Source organism: Pristiophorus japonicus, chromosome 7, assembly GCF_044704955.1.
Source record: "Pristiophorus japonicus isolate sPriJap1 chromosome 7, sPriJap1.hap1, whole genome shotgun sequence".
NCBI classification, from domain to species: Eukaryota; Metazoa; Chordata; class Chondrichthyes; family Pristiophoridae; genus Pristiophorus; species Pristiophorus japonicus.
This window is the reverse complement of record NC_091983.1, coordinates 174,038,110-174,056,155: the sequence shown is the minus strand read 5'-3', so window position 1 is coordinate 174,056,155 and position 18,046 is coordinate 174,038,110. Positions and strand designations below refer to the sequence as shown.

Here is an 18,046-nt window from a genome sequence, read left to right as displayed (position 1 = left end):
AGGGAAGGTCTGTGATAGGGCGGAAGACAGGAGAGATTAGAGAGACAAAAGGAATGGTGGCCCAAATTCACATAGTAATGCCAGGAGTTAGAAAAACATTAGTCAAGATAGGTTGGGAATGGCGGGATAATGACCAACTGCCATTAGAGACAAGGAGAAAAAAAGAAAGAAAGAAACAGACTCGGGGGCGGGGGGGGGGGGGGGTGAAGGGAGCCAAAAATTGGCAACGGTTACAGTCTGAAATTTTTGAACTCAATGTTGAGTCCAGAAGACTGTTAAGTGCCTAAACAAAAGATGAGGTGCTGTTCCTCGAGCTTACATTGAGCTTCGTTGGAACAGTATAGGAGACCGAGGACAGAGGTGTCACAGTGGGAATGGAGTGGAGAATTAAAGTGACAAGCAACTGGAAGCTCAGGGTCACACTTGCGGACTGAACGGAGGTGCTCCAATCTACGCTTGGTCTCCCCAATGTAGAGGAGACCATATCGTGAGTAGCGAGTACAGAATACTAAATTGAAAGAAGTACAAGTAAATCGCCTATCAATTCTACTGGAACAAATAAAACCATCTCTAACTGGTATCGCCACACAGAGTACAGTATAACTAGTTGCTGGCATTGGAACATCAGTTCGGCCCTTTGAAGGCTGCAGTTGCTCACAACCTCCTAAAATAGTGCTAGATGATAATTATACTTAATTTAAGGCTGGACTGTAAATAGGACCACTATTGCTGGTCTATAATTTGTTCTTGTTAGTGCCTGTAATATAGCAGTCAACATCATATATTATTATAAAGCCGAAATGTGCAGTAGCAAACATGCTTGTTTATCAAAAACTTCTATAGGTTAAAATTGAATACTAAAATAAAGATGATTTTGTTTTATTAACATATTATATAAACATGTATATCATCATCATCATCATAGGCAGTCCCTCGGAATCGAGGAAGACTTGCTTCCACTCCTGAAGTGAGTTCTTTGGTGGCTGAACAGTCTTTAATGTGATGGGTCTGTGGAAAGAGGGAATATTGCATCATGATGGAAAATTGATTGATGGACAGAGAAAAGTTTAGGGTTAATGGGTATTGCTTGGATTGGAGAAGGGTTAGGAGTGGACTTTAGCAAGACATGAGTGGATGAGCTGAATGGACAACTGTAATTTAATAGAGAAGGTTAAGATAATCCATTTTTGAAGGCAAAATAAGGAATGGGAGTCGACACCAGAAGATGTTGATGAACAAAGAGACCTAGGGGTCCCAATACATAATTTGTTGCAAGTACAAGTATGGGTAGGTAAAGCTATGCTATGTAAAGGAAAGAAGTCCAAAAAAAATGCAAATTAGAATATATATATTTAACAGTTACAAAATAGTTACGCATTGACCATGTATCTGAAATGTATACCTCTAATTTCACTATTTCTACAAATCGAGCAATATTCTTGTGAATGATTATAATAGTAATAAGTGGTCATATCAACATGGAGAAAGATTTTGTTGAAAATCTCAAAATACACCCATAACATACAGGATATACACTGGCTTCTGATGAAAAGCTGTGCTGAAATATTAACCTAGCTTCCTCTTTCAGGTGCTGATCAATCACTTTCAGCATTTTCTGCTTTTATTTCAGAATTTCAGTAATTATCATTTTTCTTTATCTTAACAATATGCCCTCTCTTTTATTTCTTTCAATAACAAATATACAGGTGTTTTTTCCATAATCACTTCCAGAGAAGTTAAATAAAAATTATCTTTGAAATTATACATGACTTGTTTGATGGTAACAAGTTTCTGATCCCAACTATTATTGATCTCAAATATGTTGGTTACAGTATCTCATGTATGAATGCAGCATTTCACTAAATATGTGCTTCAACATCACTATGCATTTGGACATGGCTGTTCATCTCTGCACTAATATACTGGACTGAATCATTTGGCAAAATACGTTTGGATTACTTGACCACTGGTGGTGCAGAAGCAAAGTTCTGGATGATCAAGCCGCAGCAAAATTCATTTTTCATTGTAATAATTTGTTTACCATAATCATCATCATCATCATAGGTAGTCCTCGGAATCAAGGAAGACTTGCTTCCACTTTTAAAATGAGTCCTTAGGTGGCTGGACAGTCCAATACGAGAGTCACAGTCCCTGTCACAGGTGGGACAGATGGTCGTTGAGAGAAGGGGTGGTTGGGTCAGATTTGCCGCATGCTCTTTCCGCTGCCTGCGTTTGATTTCTGCATGCTCTCGGCGATGAGACTCGAGATGCTCAGCGCCCTCCTGAATGCACTTCCTCCACTTAAGGTGGTCTTTGGCCAGGGACTCCCAGGTGTCGGTGGGGATGTTGCACTTTATCAGGGAGGCTTTGATGGTGTCCTTGTAACATTTCCTCTGCCCATCACTGGCTCGTTTGCCATGAAGGAGTTCCAAATAGAGCGCTTGCTTTGGGAGTCTCGTGTCTGGCATGCGGACAATGTGGCCTGTTCAGCGGAGCTGGTCAAGTGTGGTCAGTGCTTCAATGTTGGGGATGCTGACTGGTGGAGGATGCTAATGTTGGTGTGTCTGTCCTCCCAGGGGATTTCTAGGATCTTGCGGAAACATCGTTGGTGGTATTTCTCCAGCGACTTGAGGTGTCTACTGTACATGGTCCATGTCTCTGAGCCATACAAGAGGGCGGGTATTACTACAGCCCTGTAGACCATGAGCTTGGTGGCAGTTTTGAGGGCTTGGTCTTCGAACACGCTTTTCCTCAGGCAGCCAAAGGCCGCACTGGCGCACTGGAGGCGGTGTTGAATCTCGTCATCAATGTCTGCTCTTGTTGATAAGAGGCTCCCGAGATATGGGAAATGGTCCACGTTGTCCAGGGCCGTGCCGTGGATCTTGATGACTGGGGGGCAGAGCTGTGCAGCAAGGACAAGCTGGTGGAAGACCTTTGTCTTACAGATGTTTAGCGTAAGGCACATGTTTTCGTATGCCTCACTAAATATGTCAACTATGTCCTGGAGTTCAGCCTCTGTATGTGCGCAGATGCAGATGTCATCCGCGTACTGTAGCTCGATGACAGAGGTTGGGGTGGTCTTGGACCTGGCATGGAGACGGCGAAGGTTGAACAGGTTCTCACTGGTTTTGTAGTTTAGTTCCACTCCAGCAGGGAGCTTGTTTACTGAGGTGGAGTGTGGCAGCGAGGAAGATTGAAAACAGTTCTCGCTGCACCTCCCCTTTTCCTAATCTACCGCCATTCAGATAGTATTCTGCCTTTGTATTTTTGCCACCAAAGTGAATAACCTCACATTTATCCACATTATACTGCATCTGCCACGCGTTTTCCCACTCACCTAACCTGTCCAAGTCACCCTGCAGCCTTTTAGCATTCTCCTCACTGCTCACACCGGAACCCAGCTTTGTGTCATCTGCAAACTTGGAGATATTACATTCAATTCCCTCATCTAAATCATTAATATATATTGTAAATAGCTAAAGTCCCAGCACTGAGCCCCGTGGCACCCCACTAGTCACTGCCTGACATTCTGAAAAGGACCCCTTTATCCCGACTCTCTGCTTCCAGTCTGCCAGCCAGTTCTCTAATCACGTCAGTACATTACTCCCAATACCATGTGCTTGAATTTTGCACACCAATCTCTTGTGTGAGACCTTGTCAAAAGCCTTTTGAAAGTCCAAATACACCACATCCACTGGTTCTCCCTTGTCCACTCTACTAATTACATCCTCAAAAAGTTCTAGAAGATTTGCCAAGCATGATTTCCCTTTCATAAATCCACACTGACTTGGACCGATCCCGTCACTGCTTTCCAAATGTGCTGCTATTTCATCTTTAAAAATTGATTCCAACATTTTCCTCACTACTGATGTCAGGCTAACTGGTCTATAATTACCTGCTTTCTCTCTCCCTCCTTTCTTAAAAAGTGGTGTTACATTAGCTACCCTCCAGTCCATAGGAACCAATCCAGAGTCGATAGACTGTTGGAAAATGATCACCAATGCATCCACTATTTCTAGGGCTACTTCCTTAATACTCTGGGGCACAGACTATCAGGCCCCGGGGATTTATCGGCCTTCAATCTCATCAATTTCACGAACACAATTTCCCACCTAATAAGGATTTCCTTCAGTTCCTACTTCTCACTAGACCCTTGGTCCCCTAGTATTTCCGGAAGGTTATTTGTGTCTTCCTTCGTGAAGACAGAACCAAAGTATTTGTTTAACTGGTCCGCCGTTTCTTTGCTCCCCATTATAAATTCACCTGAATTTGACTGCAAGGGACCTACGTTTGTTTTCACTAATCTTTTTCTCTTCACATATCTATAGAAGCTTTTGCAGTCAGTTTTTATGTTCCCAGCAAGCTTCCTCTCATACTCTATTTTCCCCCTCCTAATTAAACCCTTTGTCCTCCTCTGCTGTGTTACAAAATTCTCCCAGTCCTCAAGTTTGCTGCTTTTTCTGGCCAATTTATATTCCTCTTCCTTGGATTTAACACTATCCTTAATTTCCCGTATTAGCCACGGTTGAACCACCTTCCCCATTTTATTTTTACTCCAGGCAGGGATGTACAATTGTTGAAGTTCATCCATGTGATCTTTAAATGTTTGCCATTGACTATCCACCGTCAACCCTTTAAGAATCACTCGTCAGTCTATTCTAGCCAATTCACGTCTTATACCATCGAAGTCAACCTTCCTTAAGTTCAGGACCCTAGTCTCTGAATTAACTGTGTCACTCTCCATCTTAATAAAGAATTATACCATATTATGGTCACTCTTCCCCAAGGGGCCTCGCACAACAAGATTGCTAATTAGTCCTTTCTCATTGCACAACACCCAGTCTAGGATGGCCAGCCCTCTAGTTGGTTCCTCGACATATTGGTCTAGAAAACCATCCCGAATACACTCCAGGAAATCCTCCTCCACTGCATTGCTACCAGTTTGGTTAGCCCAATCAATATGTAGATTAAAGTCACCCATGATAACTACTGTATCTTTATTGCACACATCCCTAATTTCTTGTTTGATGCTGTCCCCAACCCCACTACTACTGTTTGGTGGTCTGTACACAACTCCCACTAGCGTTTTCTACCCTTTGGTATTCCGTAACTCCACCCATACCGATTCCACATCAGCCAAACTAATGTCCTTCCTTACTATTGCATTAATTTCCTCTTTAACCAGCAACGCCATCCCACCTCCTTTTTCTTTCTGTCTATCCTTCCTACAGGTTGAATACCCCTGAACGTTGAGTTCTCAGCCTTGGTCACGCTGGAGCCATGTCTCCGTGATGCCAGTTACATCATATCCATTAACTGCTATCTGCGCAGTTAATTCGTCCACCTTATTCCGAATACTCCTCGCATTGAGGCACAGAGCCTTCAGGCTTGTCTTTTTAACATACTTTGCCTCTTTAGAATTTTGCTGTAATGTGGCCCTTTTTGCTTTTTGCCTTGGGTTTCTCTGTTCTCCACTTTTACTTTTCTTCTTTCTATCTTTTGCTTCTGCCCCCATTCTACTTCACTCTGTCTCACTGCATAGGTTCCTATCCCCCTGCCATATTAGTTTAACTCATTCCCATCAGCACTAGCAAACACTTCCCCTCGAATATTGGTTCCGGTCCTGCCCAGGTGCAGACCGTCCGGTTTGTTCTGGTCCCACCTCCCCCAGAACCCGTTCCAACGTCCCAGGAATTTGAATCCCTCCCTTCTGCACCACTCCTGAAGCCATGTATTCATCTGAGCTCTCCTGCGATTCCTACTCTGACTAGCACGTGGCACTGGTAACAATCCTGAGAATACTACTTTTAAGGTCCTACTTTTTAATTTAGCTTCTAGGAGGTGTTTATGCTCTCTCTTGTTGGCGAAATTCAGAAATGCCTTGCATTTGCGGCTAATTAGCTCCTGGCACTTGTATGGCGCAAAGTCTACATGCCAGTTAGCAGCTGTCCAAGTCTTGCTGCATGTGGGAATGGACTGCTTCGGTACCTGAGGAATTACAAATGGAACTGAATACTGTATGTATTATCATCATCACAAGCAGTCCCTCGGAGTCGAGGATGACTTGCTTCCAGTCTAAAAGTGAGTTCTCAGGTGACTGAGGAGACCAATGTGGGACCTACAGTCTCTGCCACAGGTGGGGCAGTCACTGGTTGAAGGAAAGGGTGGGTGGGGAGCCTGGGTTGACGCACGCTCCTTCCGCTGTCTACGCTTGGTTTCTGCTTGTTCTCGGCGATGGGATTCGAGGTGCTGAGCGCCTTCCCGGATGCTCTTTCTCCATTTTGGGCGGTCGTGGGCCAGGGATTCCCAGGTATCGGTGGGGATGTTGCACTTTATCAAGGAGCCTTTGAGGGTGTTCTTGAAGCATTTACTCTGCCCACCTGCGGCTTGCTTGCTGTGTCGAAGCTCCGCGTAGAGTGCTTGCTTTGGGAGTCTCGTGTCGGGCAGACAGACAACGTGGCCCACCCAATGGAGGTAATCGAGTGTGGTCAATGCTTTGATGCTGGGGATGTTGGCCTGAGCGAGAACACTGACGTTGGTGCGTCTATCCTGCCAATAGATTTTCAGGATCTTGCGGAGGCAGCACTGGTGGTACTTCTCCAGCGTTTTGAGGTGCCTGCTGTATATAGTCCACGTCTCTGAGCCATATAGGAGGGCGGGTATCGCTGCTGCCCTGCAGACCATGAGCTTGGTGCCAAATTTGAGGTCTTGGTCTTCAAACACTTTCTTCCTCAAGTGACCGAAGGTTGTGCTGGTACACTGAAGGTGGTGTTGGACCTCATCATCAATGTCTGCTCTTGCTGACAGTAGGCTCCCGAGGTATGGAAAATGGTTCACGTTGTCCAAAGCCTTGTCGTGGATTTTGATAATCGGGGAGCAGTGCTGTGTGGTGGGGTCAGGTTGGTAGAGGACTTTTGTCGTACGGATGTTTAGCGTAAGGCCCATGCTCTCATACACCTCGGTGAAGGTGTTGACGATGGCTTGGACTTCGGTCTCCGAGTGTGCGCAGATGCAAGCATCGTCTGCATACTGTAATTCAATGACAGAGGATGGGACGACCTTGGATCTGGAATTCAGGCAACGGAGGTTGAACAGTTTCCTGTTTGGTCTGTAGATTAGCTCCACTCCAGCGAGGAGCTTGCTAAGGCTGTGATGAAGCATTGCAGCAAGGAAGATCGAAAAGAGCATTGGTGTGATGACGCAGCCTTGCTTGACCCCAGTCCGGACGTGGATTGTGTATGTAGTGGATCCATTGGTCAGGATCACGGCTTGCAAGTCATCGTGGAGCAGACGCAGGATGGTAACATACTTTTGAGGGCAGCCGAAACGGAGGAGGACGTGCCATAATCCCTCACGGTTGACAGTGTCAAAGGCCTTTGTGAGGTCAAAGAAGGCCATGTACAACGGTTGGTGCTGTTCCCTGCATTTCTCTTGTAGTTGTCGCGGGATGAAGATCATGTCCGTTGTACCCCTTAGTGGACGGAATCTGTATTGCGACTCTGGGAGGAGCTCTTCAGTCACAGGGAGAAGACAATTGAGGAGGATTCTTGCGATGACTTTCCCTGTGGCCGACAGCAGGGAGATTCCTCTGTAGTTACCGCAATCGAACTTGTCCCCTTTTTTGAAGATGGTCACGATTACGCCATCCCTGAGATCGCCTGGCATGCACTCCTTCTTCCAGATAAGAGAAATGAGGTAATTTATTCGTGCCAATAGTGCTTCTCATGCTTTAGTGCTTCGGCGGGAATTCCATCTGCTCCTGTTGCCTTGTTATTCTTCAGCTGACGGATGGCTTTTTCTATCTCATGTCGTGCTGGGGTTGTGCTGAGATGATGGCAGGTAGCATGCTGCGGGATGGAGTCAAGGACACACGCGTCGAAGACAGAGTCTCAGTTAAGGAGATCTTCTTAATGCTCCTTCCAACGGGCACTGATTGCCTCTCTGTCCTTGATGAGTACCTCATCGTTCTTGACCAGCAGTGGGGTAGGGCCTTGGGTTCTTAGGCCATAGGTGGTCTTGACTGCGCTGAAGAATCCGCGCACGTCGTGGTTGTCGGCTAACTGTCGGTTCTCCTGTTCTTTCTCCACTCACCATCTGTTTTTTAAGTCGCGGGTTTTTTGTTGGACCTCGGCCTTCAGCAGTCTATAGAGCTAGTTCCATGCTCTTGTGTTGGGTTGCCTTTTTAAATTGAGAAATGCCTTGCGTTTGCGGCTAATTAGCTCCTGGATCTCCTGGTCATTCTCATCAAACCAGTCATGGTGTTTCCTGGTCGAGTGACGAGCATCTCTTTGCAGGTGCTGAGTATGGAGGCCTTGAGGGCAGACCAGGCACTGTAGGCATTCTGCGTCTTTAGTTCACTGTAGAAATTCTACTCCTGCCTCAAACAATCCCTGCCGCGAGTCCCAATGGACGACAAGCTGATCCTTCTTGGCGAATTTCAACGCCAGAGTCGGAAAGGACACGGATCTCTGGGGAGGTGTGATTGGCAGGGAGCGGGTAGGGAAAACCAACTCCAGTGGTACTCTGATCCTGACGAAATGCCTAGAACATGACCTTGTCATTACTAACACCTTGTACAAAAGCACTGGCATCTGCTCGACTATGTCACTGTCTGAGTGAGGGACCGCAAGGACGTGCGCATCACCCGCGCCATGACAGGAGCCGACGACTGCGGGACAGACCACCGCCTAATCCGCTCCGTCATTAACATCACTATAGCCCCAAAACAGCGACGGCAACAGAAACAATGCTGCAGGAAAATCAATGCAGAGACACTCAGAGACCTAATAAGAAAGCCCTATTCAGCCAGCGCCTCATTGCCAACCTGGCGACCCTCCTCGATGTACATATCCTACCAGTACTGTCTACATTATAGTATTAAAACAGTGATTGCCATTTCTCTGGTACATTACTATTTAGTGCATTTTGACAATGTCTCATTCTGAATCCTTGCTGTTGAATCAAAGCAGCAAATATTTATCCCGTCAGATGCAAATTATTGTTTGAGAACAGAACAGAATCATAAAATATTTCTTCCCCTTATTACATTACAGTATTTTCAAAGATGGTTTTAGGTTAATTTTAGTGCCGGAATGCTGCTACATGTCTCTGAGGTTAAGCTTCCAATTGTTAAAGTCGGTGTGGTATTCTGAACGTGTATAGAACGATGACAAACTGAACTTACATAAATTAGTTTTACTTCACTGAGCAAAGGTGTGCCCTTACCATTATACATTATTCCAGGAAGCTCCGTTATAGTGAATGTTTTGAACGTCCCATTGGAGAAGATTCCTTATATCACTGAACAAAGCTTTGAAGTAGATCCTTTCTTATTATATGACCTACTAAACACAAAAAACGTAACAGTCATATCATTGTGCAGCATGCTGCATGTTTTCTCTGTAAACTCAATCTGCATTTCATGAGTCAGGTTAATGTTATGCAGATAAGAGAACATGGAAGGATTTGCTGCACGGAGAAAAGAAATGTTAGTCAGTGAAAACTAAACCAGCTGATATGATGTTACCACATCCATTCTAAGCCAGAAGCGCTCAATGCACAATATCAAAACCAGTATTTGTTAACACAAACTTGCATTAGATAGAGCAAGGACTAAATAGAGTACACTTTGTGTTTTGTGGGGTGTAACTCAAACACTCAAAAGGTTAATTTTTGTAAACAGAATCTGATTGTCACTGAAACCTGTAGCTCATATTACGTGTGTTTTGTAATTTACAGGAAGAGTGCTTTCTCAATCTGGAGGCGCCGATCAGCAGAGTCTGTGGATATGACACACCTTTCCCGCACATCTTTGAACCCTTTTACATACCAGACAAATGGAAGTGCTTTGATGCTGTGCGAAAAATGATAAATTATTGAGTGTGGCAGGTAAGGGACCTCAACATTTCGAAAGGATATGGGTTCACATCTGAAATATATATAGAATAACAAAATGTGAAAGTGAGTTACAAGGCACTCATATAATCAGTGATTTGGCAAAGGTGATCAGTTGTTATAGTGAAGTTTGAGTAATTTGACATTTATCAACTACCAAGTTACAGCCTTTAACGCACTCCGTCATTTGTTTTATGTAACACGTACTCTTATTGGGCCCAAGTTTCCCCAGGAGTTGCTCCGTTTTTTTTTGGAGCAACTAGATTTTTTTGGAGTAACTTAAAAATCGCAATTCTCCCCATTTAAGTTGCTCCAGTGTAAGTGAGTTAGTTAGGTTTTTTTTTGTTCAGTTTTTTTTTTCAACGGGGTCGTTACCCGCCACTTATGCCTGTTTGGCCATTTAAGCAAGTTTAGCCAGCTAAAACTTACTCCAAACTAACTTAGGCCAGAGTAAGTGCCCACTTTTGTACGTTCTGAAAAACCCTCCAGTGAATTAAGAGATCAGCGCAGGTAGCCAGAGATAGTGGGGGGGGGGAGGGGGAAGGGAAGTTAGAGGATGCTCCAAAGCATTAAACACTTCACTCTTAACAATAAAGAAGCATAGAAACCATCATAATTAATAAAGAATAATAAATGAAAAATAAATCAAGTAATAAGAAATAAAAAGTCCTACCTCGCCGACTGGAGCACGCACAGGCAAAGCTCTTCGGCCAGGGGTAGCAGAGGCTCGCAGCCAGCAGCAGGAGAGATCTCCGAGGTCCAGCTCCTGCTCCCCCCGGCTCCCCGGCAAGCCTATCCAGGTCGTTGCTTGAAAGAATCTGTCAATGTAGAAGTCCTGCCGTGGCATAGACTTCACTCCAAAATTAACATCACCCTCAATGTGTAGATAGCAGCAATTTAAAAAAAATGACTAAACCTCAATTGACTGTCGGATTTAATGGGACTGATAAATGTAGTTTGGTAATAAAAAAAAGACTGTATTTTGGAAACGCGGTAACAATCGCTTCAGGCAGAAAGAAAGGCCATTGCCCTAGTGTCACAATTACTCAGATATCACAATGAGTGCTGAAAGAAATTGTTCTAGCATTTGGTTTGCAAATACTGTCATTTTGTACAGAGCGGGGAAGGCAGCGGCCAGCCTGTGCGGTAGGACACTTGGCCCGGGATAGGGGTGGGGAACATCGGGTCGTCCCTTCGGCCAGGGATAGGGTTGGCGAGCATCGGGTCCGGAACCAGGATGCGCTGGGAGGGCGAGGAGCTACTGCGCATACGCACAGACTCCACTGCGTATGCGCGCAGCTGCTGGCACTGTTTTTGACGCAGGGCTGTAGCTCCGCCCCCCACTCAAACAGAAGCGCCGCGACAGGACGCAGGACGCACAGAAGAACGGGCAAAATATGCAGTAAGTTTTTTGGCGCTGTTTTGAGCGCACAATGTCGGCGCATCTCGTGTTAATCCGCCGGAAAAAGGGGTAGGGGAAACTTGGGCCCATTATAATGGTCAAACCAAATCATTTGAAAAAGGGGGGAGCTAAAAGGGTTGCTCAGATTTCACTCTGATTTTCTTCCTTACTATCAAACTACACTATGTTCAGAAAAGAGGATGTCCTTTGTGCTTTCATTACTGCAGGATTTCAAGAAAATTCTTAGTAGATTGCTGTGAAATGATTTAAACTAGTATATACATACAATGTAAACTTTATGCATACAATTAGTAGACAAGGTAATTTTTAACTGGTGAGTTAACCAAGTATTTCTGTAGTAAGAGACAGTAAGTGCCTTTCATTTTCCCTGCATTATAACAGTGAAAACAGTTCAAAAGTACTTCCTTCATTGGCAATGACGCGTTTTGTGATATCCTGAGAACTTAAAAGTTGATATATAAATGTACGTTTGCTCTGTCTTTACATATATAATTATTCTTTGTACTTAAATGTTAAACACCAAACAGAATCTAGAGTAAACAGTAACAAGAGCAATGTGGTACTCTTTTTTTTTCGATTACCAGTGTAATAATGAGTAACAAATAGATATTTTCTTGCTTTATCTCATATAATCTGGCATGTGAGTTTCCACACAAGATTTGCATTTCTCCACAATTTAACAGTAACTATTTGCACTAGTTTTTTGAGTGTCCTTATGCACCTGCGCGCTCTGGACTCCGCCCCCTACGCATGCACACCACCACCCATCTGGACTCCGCCCCCATCCTCCCGCGCATGCGCAGACTCCTCGAACCCGGGGAGGGGAAGACCCAGGAACCTGGGTTGGAGGGAAGCGGGGGGCTCATGGGCTGGGGGGTGCGGGGGAGACACATGAACATGGGCTGGGGGGGGTGGTGGGGAGAGACTCATGAACTTGGGCTGGGTGGAGAGGAGAGAGACTCATGAACTTGGGCTGAGGGGGGAGAGACTCATGAACTTGGGCTGGGGGCGGAGGGGGAGACTCATGAACTTGGGCTGGGGGCGAGGGGGGGAGAGAGACTCATGAACTTGGACTGTGGGGGGCTGGGGGTGTCAGAAATTGGGCTGGGTGGGGGTGTAAGGAACTTAGGCTGTGAGGTGGGGGTCAGGAACTTGGGCTGGAATGGGAGACGAACTTGGGATGGGAGACGAACTTGGGCTGGGACAGGACCTTGGGCTGGGATGGGGCAGGATCTTTGGCTGGGATGGGGCAGGAACTTGGGATAGGGGAGCTCTATCCTGTCTGGTGTCCAAAGTCAGAATGGCTCGAATTATACTTTGCAAAGTCACTCAGAAATTGGGCTGGGTGGTTCTAATTACACATTCCAGAGAAACTTCTGGTTCTGTCTTATCCTCCAAGGGGACCAATCAGCAATCAGGTCATGAGATTATGGAGAGCCTATCACAGAGAATCAGCATTTTGCTAGTGCAAATAACGACGTACATAACTTAAATGGTTTGATGCAGTGTGTCCAACATTCCTTTCCACCATGACTCAGACTCAGTAGTTGCTGATGCTGCTGTAATGCACTTACCCATACCCTGATGCTGTTGCCCTAACCCAGCCACTAAGCTGAGTCCTAGTGCTTTGCATTTCCTACCTGAATCCTTGTCTAAGTCCGTATCAGTGCAAATAACTGTTAGATCTGTTCCACTACCTCCAAATCAACAATAAATTGCATTTATATAGCACAATAGAAAAAACATCTTGCGGCACTTCACAGAGGAAGAGAAAATAGGTGCAGCAGCAGACCATTCGGCCTTCGAGCCTGCACCACCATTCAATATGATCATGGCTGACCATGCAACTTCAGTAGCCCCCTCCTGCCTTCTCTCCATACCCCTTGATCCCTTTAGCTGTAAGGGCCACATCTAACTCCGTTTTGAATATATCCAACGAACTGGCCTCAACAACTTTCTGTGGTAGAGAATTCCACAGGCTCACAATTCTCTGAGTGATGAAGTTTCTCCTCATCTCGGTCCTGTATGGCTTTCCGCTTATCCTTAGACTGTGACCCCTGGTTCTATACTTCCCCAATATCAGGAACATTCTTCCTGCATCTAACCTGTCTAATCCTGTGAGAATTTTATATGCTTCTATGAGATCTTCTCTCATTCTTCTAAATTCCAGTGAATATAAGCATAGTCGATTCAGTCTTTCTTCATATGTCAGTCCTACCATCCTGGGAATCAGTCTGGTGAACCTTTGCTGCACTCCCTCAATAGCAAGAACGTCCTTCCTCAGATTAGGAGACCAAAACTGAACACAATATTCCAGGTGAGGCCTCACCAGGGCCCTGTACAACTGCAGTCAGACCTCCCTACTCCTATACTCAAATTCCCTAACTATGAAGGCCAACATACCATTTGCTTTCTTCACCGCCTGCTATACCTGCATGCCAACTTTCAATGACTGATGTACCATGACACCCAGGTCTCGTTGCACCTCCCCTTTTCCTAATTTGCCGCCATTCAGATAATCTGCCTTCGTCTTTTTGCCTCCAAAGTGGATAACCTCACATTCATCCACATTATACTGCATCTGCCATGCATTTGCCCACTCACCTAACCTGTCCAAGTCACCCTGCAGCCTTTAGCGTCCTCCTCACAGCTCACACCGCCACCCAGTTTAGTGTCATCTGCAAACTTGGAGATATTACACTCAATTCCTTCATCTAAATCATTAATGTATATTGTAAATAGCTGGGGTCCCAGCACTAAGCCCTGCATCACCCCACGAGTCACTTCCTGCCGTTCTGAAAAAGACCCGTTTATCCCGACTCTCTGCTTCCTGTCTGCCAACCAGTTCTCTATCCATGTCAGTACATTACCCTCAATACCATGTGCTTTAATTTTGCACACCAATCTCTTGTGTGGGACCTTGTCAAAAGCCTTTTGAAAGTCCAAATACACCACATCCACTGGTTCTCCCTTGTCCACTCTACTAGTTACATCCTCAAAAAAATTCCAGAAAATTTGTCAAGCATGATTTCCCTTTCATAAATCCATGCTGACTTGGACCGATCCTGTCACTGCTTTCCAAATGCGCTGCTATTTCATCTTTAATAATTGATTCCAACATTTTCCCCATTACTGATGTCAGGCTAACCGGTCTATAATTACCTGTTTTCTCTTTCCCTCCTTTTTTTAAAAAGTGGTTTTACATTAGCTACCCTCCAGTCCATAGGAACTGATCCAGAGTCGATGGACTGTTGGAAAATGATCACCAATGCATCCACTATTTCTATGGCCACTTCCTTAAGTACTCTGGGATGCAGACTATCAGGCCCCGGGTATTTATCGGCCTTCAATCCCATCAATTTCCCGAACACAATTTCCCACCTAATAAGGATATCCTTCAGTAGTTCCTCCTCACGAGACCCTCGGTCCCCTAGTATTTCCGGAAGGTTATTTGTGTCTTCCTTCGTGAAGACAGAACCAAAGTATTTGTTCAACTGGTCTGCCATTTCTTTGTACCCCATTATTACTTCACCTGAATCTGACTGCAAGGGACCTACGTTTGTCTTCACTAATCTTTTTCTCTTCACATATCTATGGAAGCTTTTGCAGTCAGTTTTTATGTTCCCGGCAAGCTTCTTCTCATACTCTCTTTTCCCCCTCCTAATTAAACCCTTTGTCCTCATCTGCTGAATTCTAAATTTCTCCCAGTCCTCAGGTTTGCTGCCTTTTCTGGCCAATTTATATGCCTCTTCCTTGGATTTAACACTATCCTTAATTTTCCTTGTTAGCCACGGTTGAGCCACCTTCCCCATTTTATTTTTACTCCAGGCAGGTATGTACAATTGTTGAAGTTCATTCATGTAATCTTTAAATGTTTGCCATTGCCTATCCACCATCAACCCTTTAAGTATCACTCGCCAATCTATTCTCGCCAATTCACATCTCATACCATCGAAGTTACCTTTCCTTAAGTTCAGGACCCTAGTCTCTGAATTAACTGTGTCACTCTCCATCTTAATAAAGAATTCTACCATATTATGGTCACTCTTCCCCAAGGGGCCTCGCATGACAAGATTGCTAATTAGTCCTTTCTCATTACACATTACCCAGTCTAGGATGGCCCGCCCTCTCGTTGGTTCCTCGACATATTGGACTGGAAAACCTTCCCTAAAACACTCCAGGAAATCCTCCTCCACCGTGTTGCTATCAGTTTGGTTAGCCCAATCTACATGTACTGCTGTACCTTTATTGCACGCATCCCTAATTTCCTGTTTGATGCCATCCCCAACCTCACTACTACTGTTTGGTAGTCTGTACACAACGTCCACTAGCGTTTTCTGCCCTTTGGTGTTTCACAGCTTTACCCATATAGATTCCACATCATCCAAGCTAAAGTCCTTCCTTACTATTGCGTTAATCTCTTTAACCTACCTTACCTCCTTTTCCTTTCTGTCTATCCTTCCTGAATATTGAATACCCCTGGATGTTGAGTTCCAAGCCTTGGTCACGCTGGAGCCATGTCGCCGTAATGCCAATTACATCATATCCATTAATTCATCCACCTTATCACGAATGCTCCTCGCATTGAGATTCAGAGCCTTCAGGCTTATATTTTTAGCACTCTTTGTCCTTTAAAAGTTATGTTGTAATGTGGCCCTTTTTTATTTTTGCCCTTGATTTCTCTGCCCTCCACTCTTACTTTTCTCCTTCCCACCTTTTGCTTCTGTACCCTTTTTACTTCCCTCTGCCTCCCTGCATAGATTCCCAACCCCCTGCCATATTAGTTTAAACCCTCCCCAACAGCAGCAGCAAACACTCTGCCTAGGACATCGGTTCTGGTCCTGCCCAGGTGCAGACCGTCCAGTTTGTACTGGTCCCACCTCCCCCAGAACCGGTTCCAATGTCCCAGGAATTTGAATCCCTCCGGGAAGTGTGTCCAGCTGCAGCTCCTGTCAGACCGCATTGCGGCACTGGAGCTGTGCATGGATTCACTCTGGAGCATCCGCGATGCTGAGGACGTCATGCATCATTCCTCAAGCCACGGATTCATCTGAACTATTCTGCTATTCCTACTCTGACCAGCATGTGGCACTGGTAGCAATCCTGAGATTACTACCTTTTGAGGTCCTACTTTTTAATTTAACTCCTAGCTCCCTAAATTCAGCTTCTCGAACCTCATCCTATTTTTTACCTATATGCACAGCGACAGTTGGCTGTTCACCCTCCCCCTCCAGTATGCCCTGCAGCCGCTCCGAGACATTCTTGACCCTTGCACTAGGGAGGCAACATACCATCCTGGAGTCTCGTTTGCTGCTGCCGAAATGCCTATCTGTTTCCCTTATAATAGAATCTCCTATCACTATAGCTCTCCCACTCTTTTTCCTGTCCTCCTGTGCAGCAGAGTCACCCCTGGTGCCATGAACCTGGCTGCTGCTGACTTCCCCTGATGAGCCACCTCCCTCAACAGGATTCAAAACGGTTTATCTGTTTTGGAGGGAGGTGAACGGAGGGGACCCCTGCACTACCTTCCTTCTCTTGTTCTTCCTGATGGTCACCCATTCCCTATCTGCCTGTGTAACCTTTACCTGCGGTGTGACCAGCTCAATAAATGTGCTATCCATGGCGTCCTCAGCATCGCGGATGCTCCAGAGTGAATCCATGCACAGCTCCAGTGCCGCAATGCGGTCTGACAGGAGCTGCAGCTGGACACACTTCCCGCACACATAGTAGACACTGGAAGTGTCCCTGACTTCCCACATAGCACAGGAGGAGCCTGACACGGCTCTGGGCTCTCCTGCCATGACTTAACTCTTAGATTGACTTAATTTGGCAACAATGTCAAAGATTTCCTACTGATAAGAAAAGAAAAAGAAAAAATACTCACCAATCACTTACTCACTTGGCTGTGACATCACACTGCGATTTCTTTTTACTTCCAATTTGCCTTTTGTCCCTGCATCCACTGGCTGCTCCCGACTGCTGCTCCCCTTTTATAGGCCTCGAACCTCCCGGTCCCTGCTCCCGACTGCTGCTCCTCTGACTGCCGCTGGCCTTTTTTATGCCTCGAACCTCCCGCTCCCGCTGGCTGCTCCCGACTGCCAAAGGGGTATTAGGGGGAAGGTGACCATGAGCTTGGTCAAAGAGATAAGTTTTAGGTATGTGGGGGGATTTTAGGATGTTAATAGACTGTAAATCAGATGATACCTGGGGCGACAGTAACACTGCAAACTACAGTAAATCTTACCCGCTCTGATCTCCAAAGCACTTTGCCTCCACAAGTTGGAAAGCTCCCAAAAGCAATTTCCACCATGTTTACCAGCCAGCTAGGGTGGCACCAAAATCCTAAAAATGCATTGGCAATGGGACTTTGGGCTGACAGATAACTGAGCAGGAATGGGGATAAGTATGGCAGAATACAGGAAGGCCAACTCAAAATCATCCATCAAACAAACCATACTCTACACACACTACAAATTCCATCGCTCCATGAGTGTAATATTGGAGGGCAGTAGCCAAAGGGTATCAGAGCATCATAGAAATTTACAGCACTGAAGGAGGCCATTTCGGCCCATCGTGTCCGAGCCGGCCGACCAAGAGCTATCCAGCCTAATCCCATTTTCCAGCTCTCGGTCCGTAGCCCTGTAGATTACGGCATTTTAAGTGCACATCCAAGTATCTTTTAAATGTGGTGAGGGTTTCTGCCTCTACCACCCTTTCATTCAGGCAGTG

The 18,046-nt window shown here is 45.5% G+C and overlaps 1 protein-coding gene across 2 annotated transcripts in view; it reads left to right on the top strand.

Annotated features, from left to right (window-relative positions):
* bckdhb (branched chain keto acid dehydrogenase E1 subunit beta) overlaps nt 1-18,046 on the top strand; it is a 541,209-nt gene that overhangs the window by 518,345 nt on the left and 4,818 nt on the right. For both annotated transcript variants that reach the window (XM_070885573.1, XM_070885572.1), the window contains one exon: nt 9,739-9,888. In XM_070885573.1, the coding sequence (XP_070741674.1) occupies nt 9,739-9,879 (141 nt within the window). In that variant the 3' untranslated portion in view covers nt 9,880-9,888. The remainder of the gene's footprint in view (nt 1-9,738; nt 9,889-18,046) is intronic.